Raw genomic sequence first — 15,379 nt, forward strand, 5'->3', positions numbered from 1 at the left:
CAGGGAAGTTGTGTTTTCCACAACTGCCTTAGATTCTGTTTTCATCAGTGTGTGTTGTGAAAGACTTGTGGGAACAGACAACCAGGAAAGACTGTAAATTGCATTGTCAGTATCTGGGTTCAGGAATACCTGCTATTCATGAGAATTTTATTTCAATTTTGATGGATTGCTACTGTAATGGCTTCAGACCAGATTTCTTTGACCTCTGTGCATTGCTTGTTCATCCCACCCACTTTTTGGATTTGTTTCTTTTTAAATGGAAGGTCTCACATCAAGACTGCGTCTGCCTGAAAGCTTCAGATTGAGACCATTTACAAAAACATTAATCGGGGCTAAATCATTCAATTTGACCTTGGAATGCAAGACACAAATCTGTATAGTTCTGCTGCAGCCAGCCAAACCTTGGTCCCTTGCAGGTGTCTTTTCTGATACTTTGCACATTCATTGTGATCCAGATAGTGTCCTATGTGGCCAAGAGGTTTTGAGGTCCCAGGAATAAAGACATGGATCTCCATGGCAAGTTAGTGCATTCTGTATTGATCAGTAAGTCATTTCAGCTTTCCTTGCAGAGGGTCATTGAAGTCTCCAAAGTCATTCCCAGATAATGGTGAGTGACTCCCTCCCCTCCTCACTCCAGAGAAGACTGTGGAGCTTTTCCCATCAAGGGTTTCTGCCCTCCCCCAAGCTCAGCTGCCCTCCGCTCATTGCTTTCAGCTCCTTTGCAGCAGCAGATGGCTTTATGCAAATCAGGCTGATTATTTTTAACCATAGTAAAATCCACATTGTGTTATGAGTACTTTGTAGATGGATACAACTGGCATGTTTCTTTGAACACTCACTTAGATCTAGAGAGCAAAGCTTGGCCTGACTCTGCTCTGCCGCTGGAGGCAGAATATGTGGTCACTCACAGTCCTGCTGCCATAGAGGTATCACTGCCACCACCTCTGGGATGTCCTGCACTTGGTTAAACTGTATAAGTTCATCTGGTCAGGCAAAAATATTTTCAGTGACTGTTAGCTATATTGAATTATGACATTGCATATTAGTAAATAGTTAATCATGCTACCTTAAAACTTGGGCTTGTTACACAAAAAAAGTTAGGCATTAGTGCTATTCATTCTTATTTTTTCCTTTACTGATCTCCTTTGATAACCCCTGTAGTAATTCCTGTGAAGTCAGACCCTTTTTCATCTTCTGTTTCTTCCGTCCCCCCAACACTCTAGACCTTTGGAAACTTGTCAGCTCTTTCCATCTCCATCCTCCAGAATGGTCTGCCCAAATTGTAAGGGCTATTTTCTACCTTTTATCTTTCTCCAGTAGGATTTACCACCTTATTTTTAAAAGGCCAGAAAATAAGAGAAAGCCTTGACTGGTTCATCTTAAACTCAGTTTCATTCCACAATCTGTTATCAGTGATTGAAGTCTGTGGCTAAGATGCCATCCTTGTTTTCCTCCCTCCTCGTTGTGTCATAGCAGAGAACAAGTCATCGCAGTCCACCTACTACCCAGCCACTCAGGGACCTTTACTTGTGCATTGATTTTCAGTAGTATTCAAGTTTATTTTTGCTTGTCTTTGTCTGGAAGTATGAGGATGAAATAGTTAAGGAGGGAACCCTCACTGTAAAGTACCTGGAGGGGAGACGAGTGTGTGGGACGATGCTGTGTTTCTTGTGTCCCTTCATGGTTATTGGACAGGGTATCTGAATCTGGAATTCAGAATCTGAAAGCCTGAGGATGTGGCTCTTCACCATAGCCCATGGTTATAGAAGGCTCCTAGTGAACTGCCATTCCGTGGCTTGTCATTCTGTCACTTCAATCATAGAAGAACCAGCATGCTTAGTGTCCCTGATTTGTGTTTTTCAGGTTGAAAATTGGTGTCCTCATTTACCTTGGAGAGCAAAAAATCCCTATGAAGAAGCTGATCATAATTCATTGGTGAGTGACTTAGAAAGGTTGTTCCTTTGCAGTTGGGTCAGCTCAAGTGGTACTGAACTTGCAGATTTCTGGCACCGGTCCTGGCAGTTCAAGTGATGAAGAGAGTCAACTGTGGGGCATATGTTTATTTGAGCACTTCTCACAGGGTTGCAACTGGTAAGATACTGATAAGAATAGGACTCAATGTGAGGTATAACCCAGTGAGGGGTGCAATTGTAAATAGAGACCATGTCTGTCTCATACTGTCATGCCCACCAGTGTAAATTCATGGGGAAGAGTAGTCTCAGGCTTTGGGAGTCAGAGTGAATTGCATACAAAGGAATAGAACTGGAACTGGATTTAAAATAATGAATGAGTTGATGGAGAGTCAAGAAAAAGGAGGATGCTCCTGGTTCAGGGAAGGGTGTGGCTTGATGGGTCAACATTGGAAGAGAATGAGTGCTTTGGTTTGAAGGTTAGATCAGAAAGTTAGGCAGAAGGCATTGAAAGCTTTGTTCACTGCTTTGAATGCTTAAGTCTTTATTCTTGGGCCAAGGATTAGCAAACCTTTTCTCCAGATACTAACTCATTCCATCCTCCTGGCAGGCCAGAAAGTCTGTAGCACGGCTTTCAACTTGGCCATTTCAGCAGCTGGAGACAGTACATAAATGAAGATATGTGGCTCTGTGCCAATAGAACTTGATGCACAAATAGGCACTCGGGAGGCTGTGGCCCAAGGGTTGTAGGTTGCTGACACTAGCTCTTAACTGGGTTTCAGGGAATGTTGACCAGTGCTGGAGCGAGGTGAGTTTTCAGAACAACCTGTGGTGATTTTTACATTCAATGCGTTTAAGAAGTTCTAAAAAGCAAATAGTACTGTTATCAGGTTTCTTAGTTATTTGTGTCATTACATGTATACCAGCATGTTCTGAAAAATATTCTGCATGTTCTTTCAATTCTTCTGGTTTGTATTTAAATTGTGTTCAGCTGTGGTGGAAAGCCAGTATTCCTGCCTTTAACTTCATTAGCAAATACCAAGTTTTTGTTTGGAACAGAACTAAAAGATGAGCCTTTATTTCTATATTTAACTCTGTGAACAGAAAGAGACTTACTGGCGACCTGCAGGATGTCTGGTATCCCATTTAGAATTGATTTCAGTTTTCCCAGGAGTCGCATGCCTGGCCACAGAGCCAAGTGGCACCATAAATTTGGGCCCAGAGAATTTCAAGGTACATCAAGCACACTGATCGTAAAAAATTGAACTTGAACGTAGCTCAAGGCTCTATGGTGACTGTTCTGCCTCTCTCGGTTTCTAATTTTTTTAATGATGTCCCTTGCAGCAAGGCAGCCGTCTGGAGTGCCTGCTTTCATTTGCAGCATGGGAACCTAGAAAGGAAAGCTATAATGTTGACGGGACTCGCTCTTGAAGCCCTGGATTTAATTGACAACCTCTTTCAAGTTTTCAAATGTCACATCATGAAAACCATTACGCTTTTTTATCTCCTATTCATTTTATTAAATTTTGGTTTCTAGGCAGAAATTCGGACAGATTTTAATATTCTCTACAGTATGATGAAAAAGCATGAAGAATTCCGGTGGATGAGACTGCGGATCCGACGGATGGCTGACGCATGGATCCAAGCAATCAGGTCACTGGCAGAAAAACAGAATCTTGAAAAACGAAAGCGGAAGAAAGTAGGTTCCTTGCTAATTCAGTTCAGTGAGATACCGATTTGCTTTGAAAATGTGGTTTTACTTGAAAACAAGACTGAGAGAAATGTTGGCTCTCCAGTAGTGTTCATTCTGTTGAACCTGTTCATTCTATTGCAGTTGGACTTTGGTTTTCTGTCTGCAGTTAGAGTAGTCTTTCTTAGCAGGTGCCTATGCACCTTTCTGGGGTGATGCTAAGCGAGCCATTGGCCTGTGAGATTTTCATTTGACCCACCTAGCTTTCTCCATCAGACTATTAGGAATCTTATTTATCTGAGTCCAGCCTTCTAGGACTTTCTATGACAGCATTATGACAAGTACAGATTTTTGTTTGTCAGTCTTGGACTTTGGGGCAACCATGGCATTCCATTATTGACTGTGTCTGGTTGGTGATCTTTGTTACACTGTCAGGAGAGATGCTGTATTAAACTTGAACCATCTTCTTTTAAATTCATGAAGAGGTGCTTGAAAAAATCTCCAGAATACCCCCCAGGTTGACAGGATCTTAAGATTTTAAACCTTGTTATGAAGAAAGTGATGTGATTTTAGGTGAACTGTTCTGATGTCACAAGTGAACAAAGTGAAGGATTTGTTCCTTCTATATTTTAACTCTACTCTTCAACAAACTTTATAACGTCCCTCATAAAAATAGACTTGTTGTCATAGTCTGAGTCAGTTTTGTCCCTGTTTGAAACAGCAATACTAAACATTTTCATATCAAATTGTTGTTCCATGGAAGAGTCTGTGCTCCTTTGGGGTAGGTGGACTGTGAAAGGAAATGTTCCAAAGTCTGCATAATCCAGTGGAGTCTTCTATTAGATTAAAACAAATCAGTTCAAGATTAGTGTGCATAACTTTAAAAAAATTTTTTTGGTGTGTATTACATTTAAAAGAGAAATTTGTATCTGTATATATGTGTAGTTACCTATGTAGGCTCGCAATATAAGTAAGATAAATTTTTCTTATTCCTGTTTTTTTTTTTTTAATTGGAAGGTAAAACATAAAATTAAAAACAAAGGAGAGGGATGGTGGTGATGGGTGACAGTGTGAGTGTACTTAATGCTACTGAGCTGTGCTCTGGAAATGCTTTTATTCTGTGTGCATCTTATGACAATTATTAAAGCTGCTCGAGTAGAAGTGTGCAGCATGGAGACACGAACTATGGACTCTCGGTTTCTCTGAAACCATCTGACTTAGCGTCTTACTTAACTGTTTTACCAGAGCAATTAAAAATGTAGTTGATTAACAACAACAGCAAATAAAAAGCACAAAGAAAGGAAACCAATAATCCCGTTCTATGCCCATCCATGTCAGACATGAGCACACAGACAGCATCCCACTTCTTGACTGAGAACACAAAATGCAACATTACTGATGGGAGAGCATGCAAAGTAGGAAGAGCTATACAACTGGCTGACTTGAGCAATCATGCAAATTGCCACAGCCTTCATATTCCCAAGCAAATGAATCATGACTTTGTAGTGTCTTTGAGAAGGGAGATTTTCACTGTATGAGACTTAGAAATAACAAGAGAAAGGTATGCGAAAACACTGATTCTGAACTCGCATTGGAGGTGTCAGGATGAACTCATGATTTCTATTAGCTTTGAGGAAGAATAAATTTCCTAGCACTGGCCACTCAGGGGGCCTCCGTGGACTGTTCTAATGAGGGTCTCTGAACTCCAGGCTCTGATGGCTAGATGCCGCCTCCACTAGGTAGCACCAGGGGTTCTTAGGAAAACGGCTCATTGGCTGAGGCACGAGGAAAATAGGATGAGATTTTAGGTAGCCAGCTTACCTTAAACGTGGGAAGCTAGCGGAGGAAGGCTAGGATTGTGTCCAAAGAACACAAAGTCAGAGCCAGTTTAAGTAGTCTCTAGGATGATTTTGTAATCGATGAGGCTAATCACTGAAACTTGTTGAAACGCAGAAAATAAACTTATATCCATGATTTGATGTCTTTAATTAAAGATCATGCATCATCATTAGGGTACATTAGACAACAATTTCGTTCTCATAAAAAAATGCTAAATAAAAATGCTTGAGTTTTTACCAGGGTAATTTTCTGTAAAACCTTCCCTCAGGGTGACGCTATGGTCAGTGAGGGGAAGGTTGCCTTTACTGAAGTGTTCTTAGCTAAGAAATGAAGTAGGGGTCTTCGAATATCAGTTTTCACAACCCCTAACGGATTAGTAGATCGGGTTAGTGGTCCTCAGAGGCTGCTAATGCCCTAAAATGCACCAGATGTGTTCCCACAGCAGCACTTAAGCTGTTAGCACCCAAGACCCTGAGAGCTGGAATTCAGTCACGTGTGCAGATGATGATTATTTTGAAGTATTAATGAGTTATTAATAAATGCCAGGAATTGAAAACCTGTTACACAACTTCTTGGGGTTATAATCAGCAAAGTCTAGAATGTGGGAGACAGAACTGGAACTACAGCCCAGTGTCAGATGAATTCCAGTGTCTTTTAGGAAAAAGAGAAGTGGTGGGGGAGCGGGGCAGTGTATCTTAAAGAGGACGCTGAGAGGGAATGACAATGGATGTGCCTGGGCTTCTGAATGCAATAACCGCTTCAGACATTAAGAGACAATTGAGGAAGTGTTAACGCTAAGTGGATGTTGGATGATATTAAGGAGTTGGCTTCTCTAGGGAAAAGAGTGGTGTGTTGGCTGTTGTTTTTTTTTTTTTGGCTCACCACTGGTTTTGTTTTAGAGAAATGTGTTAAAATACCTACAGAGACAGGTTGTGATGTTGTGATGTCTAGGATATACTTCAGGATCTAAACAGCTGGGAGAGAATGAGAGGTGTAGAATAAGATCCCAGTGGTGAGGTTGTTGAAGCTGTGTGATCAACACATGGGGATTCTCTCTATCATGTTGTCTGCTTTGTTCTGTGCTGTGGAAATCTGCCATAGTAGAAGGTTAGAAATACTCTGTAGAGAAAAAAGCAGTATTTTTTAAAAAATAAGTTATATTGCCTTGGTTGACTTTCATTTCATTCTAAATATATACATATTTAGATACATATATCTATATGTGTATTATATATATGTATTTTTATATTATATATATATCCTGAATATTGATACTGTGAATATATATATACCCTGAATACACACACATACACCCTGAATATTAAAACAGTACTAACTCATGATACTTAATGTTCATGACTGTATACAAAATGCAGTAATGGTGTTATTTCTCTAAAACAACAGCAAATAATTGTTTTCTTCCCAGGATGGGCATTTGGACTAGTACTTAAGAAACTAGTCAAGGTGCCAACCTCTCTACAAGAGAGGCTGCAACTTTGAGTCCTATTTCTCTTCCTGCTAATAGATAGCCTGGGAAGCAGTGGGTGATGTGTTAAGTATTGGGGTTTCTGTAAACCATGTGGAAGACTCAGATCTTGACTCCTGGTATTGGCATGACCATTTAGGGGGTGATTTAGCAGATGGGAATTGGCTTTCTCTGTGTCTTTGTCTTTGACAATGAAAGAAATATTAGAAACAAATTCTTTGAATGATCTGCTTCCCTCTTTGTACCTTTTAGAAAAGCAATGTATCCTACCTTGACTTCTGTTGGAGTTTAAACATGACTTTGGGATCAGTTGATGACTGTAGGGTGTGTTACTGTGAAGCTTGTGCATGGTTGCATGTGGATGAGAATATGCCTCTTTGTTTTGCAGGTCCTGGTTCATCTGGGCCTCCTGACTAAGGAATCTGGATTTAAGATCGCAGAGACAGCGTTCAGCGGTGGCCCTCTTGGTGAATTAGTTCAGTGGAGTGATTTAATTACATCTCTGTACTTACTGGGCCATGACGTTAGGATTTCAGCTTCGCTGGCTGAGCTCAAGGAGTAAGGAGATTATTTTTCAATTTTAAAGTCAGAATACAAAAAAGAAATTGTAAACTCTTAAAGCCCTCTATTAGTGTGTAATTTCTTGTGGAGGAAAATGAAAGTGATAATTCACTAAACAGGAGATAAGGAGATTATTTTCAGGAACTAAATACATGCACTGTGAAAAGGATAATATGTTTTCATTGTAGCTGCGGGCTCCGGAGGCTTCATAAATGAATGCCAGAAAATTCAAACTAAGGAGCTTATTCCTGGCTCTTACAGGTGCTTCAACATCTGCGGCACAACACATTATTGACTTTCCTAATTCCCTATCTCTTGGTGAAATTCCTACTGTTCCCCACTCAATATCATGCTCTCCAAGTCTGAAAACAGGGCAGGTTCCTGTTTATAATTTAATTTGGATAGAAATGAGTTTCCTAAAGGCCTTGATCCAATCCCTTTTCAATTAGCCAACTTCTAGCTCCAAGTCTGTTACCTCAGCTTGGGTTTTGTATGGCACTGAAATTCACATCTCACTGCAGCTTTCTAATCCCACTCAGATGGACACAGCTGGCTGAGCAGGACCTCTTAGCTCTCCTGCACTGTGGATTACTGCCCATGGAGACTTGTTACCCAATAGCTGGGTTACTGTGTAGCCATATGTCAAACATTTCCGGAAAAACATACCCTGACTGAACATTCTGGAATTGAGAGGAGTATTCAAACCACATGTATCCCACCCTGCTCCTATTTTATTGTGCAGGCCCAGAGAGCCCACATGTGAAAGTTTCAGGATCCTCATCTGCTGGGCCATGATGTGTTGAGAAAAAAAACAGTAAAGTCATTAAGATAACATCAGTCATTATTTGCTAATGATTTTCTGGTGCCAGGTACCATAATATAGGCCATCAATAAAGTTCCAGCAGTACTAGCCACCAAATAAACCGCAGTATTAGCAACACTGTGACCACCATAATGTTGGGAACGACTTAATGGTTACCATTGTTGACTACTTAACTGCTTCCCAGATGCTAAGCGCTTAAGATTTTTTCTGGTATTGGACCCCTGACACCTCAGAGTCAGTACTGTGGCTGTCAGCATTTTAAAGGCGAAACTTGAATTCACACCAGAAATAAATGGTTGACTGGTTGACAGTAACACGGGTGATGCACAGGAGCACCAGGATTTGAACTCTGCGCTCCCTTGACTTGTGAGCCTCGATTACTACCCCCATCTGTGTTGCTCCCTCCAGGGCCAAAGTCTCAAGAACACTTCACCAGCACTCCAGCCTTTTAACAGGCTGCTACCTCCTGCCCTTGTCCTGCTTGTTTTTTTTTTTTTTTAAAGATTTATTTTTATTATTTTTTCATTGGAAAGGCGGATATACAGAGAGGAGAGACAGAGAGGAAGATCTTCCGTCCGATGATTCACTCCCCAAGTGAGCGCAACGGGCCGATACTATGCCGATCCGAAGCCAGGAGCCTCTTCCGGGTCTCCCACGCGGGTGCAGGTTCCCAAAGCTTTGGGCCGTCCTCGACTGCTTTCCCAGGCCATAAGCAGGGAGCTGGAAGGGAAGCTGGGCTGCCGGGATTAGAACCGGCGCCCATATGGGATCCCGGGCGTGCTAGGTGAGGACCTTAACCACTTGCGCCACCGCGCCGGGCCCTGTCCTGCTTGTTTTAAGACTCAGAGTGGGCAGGCAGCTCAGAAGGAAGATACAGTGCTAGGCTTTGCATCCACTCCTTCAGCACCTTCCGCGGCCTGACGTTTAGTACAGGACTTACGGAAATGACGAACATGTGGGTCAAGTGACTGCCTGTCTTTTAAACATGACAACTGGTATTTGAAGGTGTGATGCCAATTGTAATTCTGTTGGTGCTAATTGTGGTATAGATGCTGGAATATAAATACAGAAGTACAAAACTGCAAATTACTCACTGCTGTGTGTCTGCCACATAGGACATACAGCATATGGGTGCTTATCCAACTGATAATGAAATGAATAAATGAATTGGTGAAGGAATAAGTGGTTGTGGGAACAAATGGGGTTACTGTGGCGGTCTTGGGGACGAATATTGAGTTGGGAGGCCAGGCAAGGCATGGAAGGGATCTAGTGGACAGACCCTTCAATCATCTGTGAGGGTCTGAATACATAGGATTGACAGTGACCCCCCAAAGATGCTTGCATGGTAGAATTGCCTGGGAGTCCTTTTTAATTAAGTTTGGGGGAATGTGTGAATTGTAAAGCACACTCCATAGCCCTGGACAGGGAAAGCACACCCTCTGAACTAGCACACAGTCCTTAAAGTTTTGATGTCCTAGGAATGACAAAATGTAAGTACATCTACCAAAAAGAGGGTGGACTCGGCAAACGTGGCTTGGCAGGCCAAGTCCAGCCTCCTGGCTGTTAGTGAACATGCACTTTGAGGGATGCACAGCCTCAGTCCTGGGTTCTTGCCTTGCCTGTTCTCATCTGCTGTGGCACCGTTCAATGGTTGTCACCCAGAAAGCATGGCCTGTGACTGCTGGAGTGGTCCTGTCTGTCCCTTCCTACAACGGACTTTCTGATTCTCAGGAAGAAGCTGGTCTGGCAGAGCCCAGCACTGTCCGAAACCCAGAGAGAAGGAAAAGGGTGCCTGAAGGGCCCAGCATGGAGCCCTGGAGCACAGAGTCCTGTTTGTGATGATGGCCATTCCACGTAGGATGTGCATAGTCTGGGGAAGGATTGCTGTTGGATATGAGATGGGAGTTGAGGCTCTACTGCTGACTGCTTTGAAGTGAATGGCAGTGTGAGAAACAGTTCCTTACTGTCCCACGTGAAGTTTAGTGTGCTGTCAAGTGCATGGTTGCCATTTTGGATTTCTGGGTGGATAGGTGATAGGTGGTTCAAAAGAATGTGCAAGATATTTCCGGGGGCTGGGCGGGAGGGCGGGGGGAAGAGGAGTCCCTTGAACGAGCATTCTAGTGATGAGAGGGATGTTGAATTCATGTTATATCTCACTTGTGTGTGACACTGACTCTCTGGTGTGTTCAGTGCCAGTTGTGTGATGGTGTCAAGATGGAAGCAAGAGAATAATGAAGGGATACTGCAAGCGAGAAGAGAGAAATTAGTACTATCAAGGTTCAACATGGCAGACATTCTCAGAAAGGGGAATCAGATAAGTTTTAAAAAAGGAGCACACACAAGATAAATATCAGCTTTGTGTCAAATTTTTCTTTCCTGGAAGATGAGGAAAGATTCAAAGCAGTATAGGGAGTTTACTGTCTCCCCATCATTACAGAGTGGAGGTGAATGCAAGCCCGAGTGGGATTTAAAAGGCTGTGTTTGCTCTTCACCATTTGCTTTTATGCAAGAGATGGAATCGAGGCCCAGGGTTGGCTCTGTACTTGAGTCAGTAGTAGATTTGGTGGGGCCAAGCTGTCATCTTTAATGAGGACTTGGAGAACGGTGATGTGCCTGTTTAAGTTGGCAAACATAGGATCTCAAACGAAGTGATGTCTTTATTAACCTCTCATGTCTGCCTTTTCTTTTTAGAATAATGAAGAAGGTTGTAGGAAACCGATCTGGCTGCCCGACTGTAGGAGATAGAATCGTGGAGCTCATTTATATTGATATTGTCGGACTCGCCCAGTTCAAGAAAACCCTTGGTCCATCTTGGGTTCATTATCAGTAAGTGCTTACAAACTGTTCTTAAGTTTTCAGCTCCCATTTTGTTCTTTTAACAAGGGCTGGGTGATTGCAAGCAGAGAAAAAGCTTACCAAATGTCATCTTTTCAACTGTACAGAGGGTGTTTATCATTCCTAATTGAAATTCAGATTCTTTACAACGACTTTCTACTTTCTAGGGCCATTTGTTATTTTCATCGATTTCTTGAAAATAGAAAGCAGGTGTCCAACCTCCTTTTTACCCTCTCTACTACTTAACATTCCTCTCTGTTTGCCTACAGCCGCCTCATGTGCTTAATCAAATAGAGATTCTGATAAAATATGGCTGTGTCATTCGTAGGATCCTTAGATGGGAAACGATGACTTTTCTCTGCTAACTTTTCCTTCATTAGTATTCTCCTTCTTGGAGAGGAAAGCTGGGCTACTGTGTCTGCATTCTGGGGTCATGTGCTTAATATAAACCCATTCATAGCAGAACTCTGGTACATGCATGCTGTGACTTAGTTGAATAATTGATCCTTTACTTGGGATTGGGTTTGGGACTACGTTTGGGTCCTTGCACAGATTTTACATAGTATACACATAAAGCACTAAATGACAACGACATCATGAGAGGTCCTGAGTTTTTAATCTTCCAGCAGCTGGTTTGATGCTACTGTCTTCAGTGATGCTGAGCACTAGCAAGCATGTTTAAGAAAATGAGAGAAGCTCGGAGTCGGGACCTTCAGCAGGCTAATGTGTAAATCTAAAATTTAATAATGATGTTTTTAAATGTTTATTTGAAAGGAAAAGTTACAGGGGGAGAGAAAGGCTTCAATTCTCTGGTTGACTCCACAAACGACCACTGGGGCTGAGTAAGGTGAAGAGAGAAATTGTGAAGTCTACCCAGGTCTCCCACAAGGAAGGCAAGAGCCCACTTAGGCCGACTTCTGCTGGTTCCCCAGGTGCAGTAACAGGGCCCTGAACCAGAAGCAAAGTAGCCACACTTGAACTGCCACTCACATGGGACGCCAGCATCATAGGCTGTGGCTTAACCTCTTGTGTTTTAGTGGCGACTCCTAATCATGATTTTTTTTTAAGTTTTATTTCCAATAAAAACTGGAAAGGCAGATTTACCAAGAGAAGGAGCAGAAGAAAGATCTTCCATCTGCTGTTTCATTTCCCAAATTGCCACAGTGGCCGGAGATTAGCAGATTCAAAGCCAGGAGCCAGGGTCATCCTTGGAGTCCCCATGTGGGTATGGGGACCCAAGGGCTTGAGCCATTCTTTGCTGCTTTACCAAACCGGAAGCAGGGAGCTGAATCAAAAGTAGAGCAGCTGCAACACGAACCAGCTCCCATAAAGGATTCTGGTATTTGCAGATGAAGGAGTAGCTAGTTAAACCATCATACTGGCCCTAGTAATGATACTTTCTAATTTTATTTATTATTTGTGTGATTTTAATTTATGTACTGGAAAGGCAGATTTAAGGGAGAAGGAGACGCAGAGAGAAAGATTATCTATCTGCTGGTTCACTCCCCAAGTGGCCACAATGGCCGGAGCCAAGCCAGCAGGAGCTTCCTCTGGATCTCCCACATGGGTGCAGGGTCCCAAGGCTTTGGCCTGTCCTCAACTGCTTTTCCAGGCCATAAGCAGGAAGCTGGATGGGGAAATGGAGCATCCAGGACAAGAACTGGGGCCCATTTGGGATCCCAGTATGTGCAAGGCTAGGATTTTAGCCACTAGGCTACTGTGCCAGACCCTATACTTTTTATTTCTTAGAGGTTTATTTATATTTATTGGAAAGGCAGATTTACAGAGAGAAGGACATAACTGAAAGATCCTCCATCTGTTGATTCACTCCCGAAATGGTTGCAACAGCCAGAACTGAGTCTATCCAAAGCCAGAAGTCAGAAGCTTCGTCTGGGTCTCCCATGCAGGTGCAGAATCCAAGCTTTGGGCCATCTACCACTCCTTTTCCAGGCCACAAGCAGAGAGCTGTTCAACTGGAATACAAATCAGCAGCTACATGGGACACTGGCACTCGGAGGATTAGCCAGCACCCTGGCCCAAATAATTGTGCTTTTTAAAAAACTGTTGTGTCATCTTGTTTCGGTTAGCCTTTGTTTATTGGAATTGATAGTGGCTTTTCCCAGGGGCCTAGAAAACATTATTTTCAAGGTGAGACCATCTAAACAAAGAGCATATTTTAACGTAAAACATAAACGGATACACACAGACCCATTGATCTGATGGGCTGAGTTACTGTTTGCAACAACTTCCTAAGTGAGCTCTCACGCTGCTTCTCATGCTCTCACTCTGTGACTTTCCAGTAAATAAATCTTTTTAAAAATCTATTCAGCATCTTAAAACCACAAGTGCAGTGGGAGGAGGAAATACCCATAGTCTGAATTCTCTGAGATCTATTTTCAGCAGCCAGAATTTTCTCACTTGGCAGTGAGCAACTCATAGCTCAAGAAAAAGCATGAAAGACATTGATGTGATAAGGACTATGCTGTTTTCCTTTGGTTGTAGTTTCATAAGAGAAGCCGACTTCAAGATCCGTCTCACACCAGGATAACAATCTCCTTCTGACCTTAGACTTTTTTTTCCCCTGTGCTTGATTTGCCATTGCCTTTAAATCTTCATGAACCATGAGCTATCGTGTTTGTTCTGAGCCATGTAGAAGGAAACTATCTTTCTTCTTGGCTAATAAGCCATATCAAAAACATTTTTTTTTTTAGTTTCACCACTAAAGAATAACGGAGCTGTTTTCTGGCATTTTGTAAATGGCAGGCACTTGAGTAGTGTACAAAGGTAGCTGGGCATTACGGACCTTCCGGTAGTCTTGTATCCTCACCGTTCTGGCTGTTTGGATTGAGGAAATAATCTCAGTGGTAGTGTTTAGGTCAATTAAAGAGAACATGGTCATGATTAAAGCAGTCACTGTTGACATGTATTTGATTCTTGTTGAAAGCAAAGGCTCTGCAAGAATTTCCTGTTAGTCTGCCTTTCTTGGCTAAATGTCCTACCGTAGTAGAATTAGCTGGCACAAGGTCTGTTGGTGCTGCAGCCCTGCTGTCTTTGTGCTGGGATGAAGCCAAGACAAGGCCAAGGAACCCATCTACAAAGTTTCAAGCTAATTTTTTTGCCTTGGGAAATTAGAAGTTGTTGGGGCTGAGGTCATCGTGTAGAAGGCTAGGCCTCCAACCATGGTGCTGGGGTCCCATATGGGCACTGATTCCTGTCCCAGCAGCACCACTTCTGATCCAGCTCCCTGCTTAGGACCTAGAAAAGCAGCAGAGTATGGCTCAAATCCTTGGGCTTCTTCACCCATGTGGGAGACCTAGAAAAACCTCCAGGCTCCTGGCTTCAGAAGCGCTCAGTTCTGGCTGTTGCAGCCATTTTGGAAGTGAATTAGTGGGTTGAAGATTCTTTTTCTCTTCTTTCCTTCTCTTCCACTCTAGCTCTCTTTCTTACATATTAAATTCATGGGACAAGCTTTTTATAACAAAGCTTATAAATTTCATAATTTTTACACCAAAATAAGGTGTTTACTTTTAAATAACGTGTTTATTTTTAAAGTTTGACTTGCTTGTTTCATTGATTTGAGAAACAATGAAACAAATTTTCCCATCCAGTAGTTCATTCTCCAAATGCCTGCAAAGGCCAAAGTCAGAAGTTGGCATCTTAGTCCAGATCTTCCACATGTGCCTGGGACCCAACTGGCTGAGCCATTACCTGTGGCCTCTCAGAATAGGGAAAGGAGCTGGGGTTAAACCTAGGCCCTCAGATCTGGGCATCTTAATCACAGTATTAAATCTATGCCCCAGATTTCTCAATTTGATTTTCCATGAACATTTTTAAGTATTGTTATATTTTAAGAAGTAATAATTTTCAGACATATCGTGTTTGACATCCAACTTCAAACTATGAAGTAGGTTCTGCCTGAGGGCCTGTGAGCCCTGGTCTTGAGACTGTGTTCCTGCCAGCAGACAGAATGTTCTGGGAGTCCCCATACCAGAAAGGCCAGTTGCTTTGAGCATCCAGGCAGATGTCTTCATAAGTCAGGAGTCGGCTTCTGCTGCTCCAAAAACAAAGAAGGTGTTACAGGGGCAGCCTCAAAATTGACAGCCAAACCCAGCTCTGAAACAGGAAGAAAGCAAGAATAGGGAAATGAACGTTAGGCATCCTATGTCCCAGACAGGGGTTTGAAAAACAAACCTTTGATTAACTAGAAAAGAAACAGTTGCTAAGCCAACACCTCA

The 15,379-nt window shown here is 42.4% G+C and overlaps 1 protein-coding gene across 4 annotated transcripts in view; it reads left to right on the top strand.

The window, feature by feature from the left end:
- Positions 1–15,379, top strand: part of MGAT5 (alpha-1,6-mannosylglycoprotein 6-beta-N-acetylglucosaminyltransferase) — a 331,427-nt gene that overhangs the window by 221,097 nt on the left and 94,951 nt on the right. For all 4 annotated transcript variants that reach the window (XM_040971485.1, XM_040971487.1, XM_040971486.1 and 1 more), the window contains 4 exons: positions 1,864–1,935; positions 3,448–3,609; positions 7,314–7,483; positions 11,001–11,135. In XM_040971485.1, the coding sequence (XP_040827419.1) occupies positions 1,864–1,935; positions 3,448–3,609; positions 7,314–7,483; positions 11,001–11,135 (539 nt within the window). The remainder of the gene's footprint in view (positions 1–1,863; positions 1,936–3,447; positions 3,610–7,313; positions 7,484–11,000; positions 11,136–15,379) is intronic.

This window comes from Ochotona curzoniae, unplaced genomic scaffold (genome assembly GCF_017591425.1).
Source record: "Ochotona curzoniae isolate NIBS_2020 unplaced genomic scaffold, NIBS_Ocur_1.0 contig_2210, whole genome shotgun sequence".
Lineage (NCBI taxonomy): Eukaryota > Metazoa > Chordata > Mammalia > Lagomorpha > Ochotonidae > Ochotona > Ochotona curzoniae.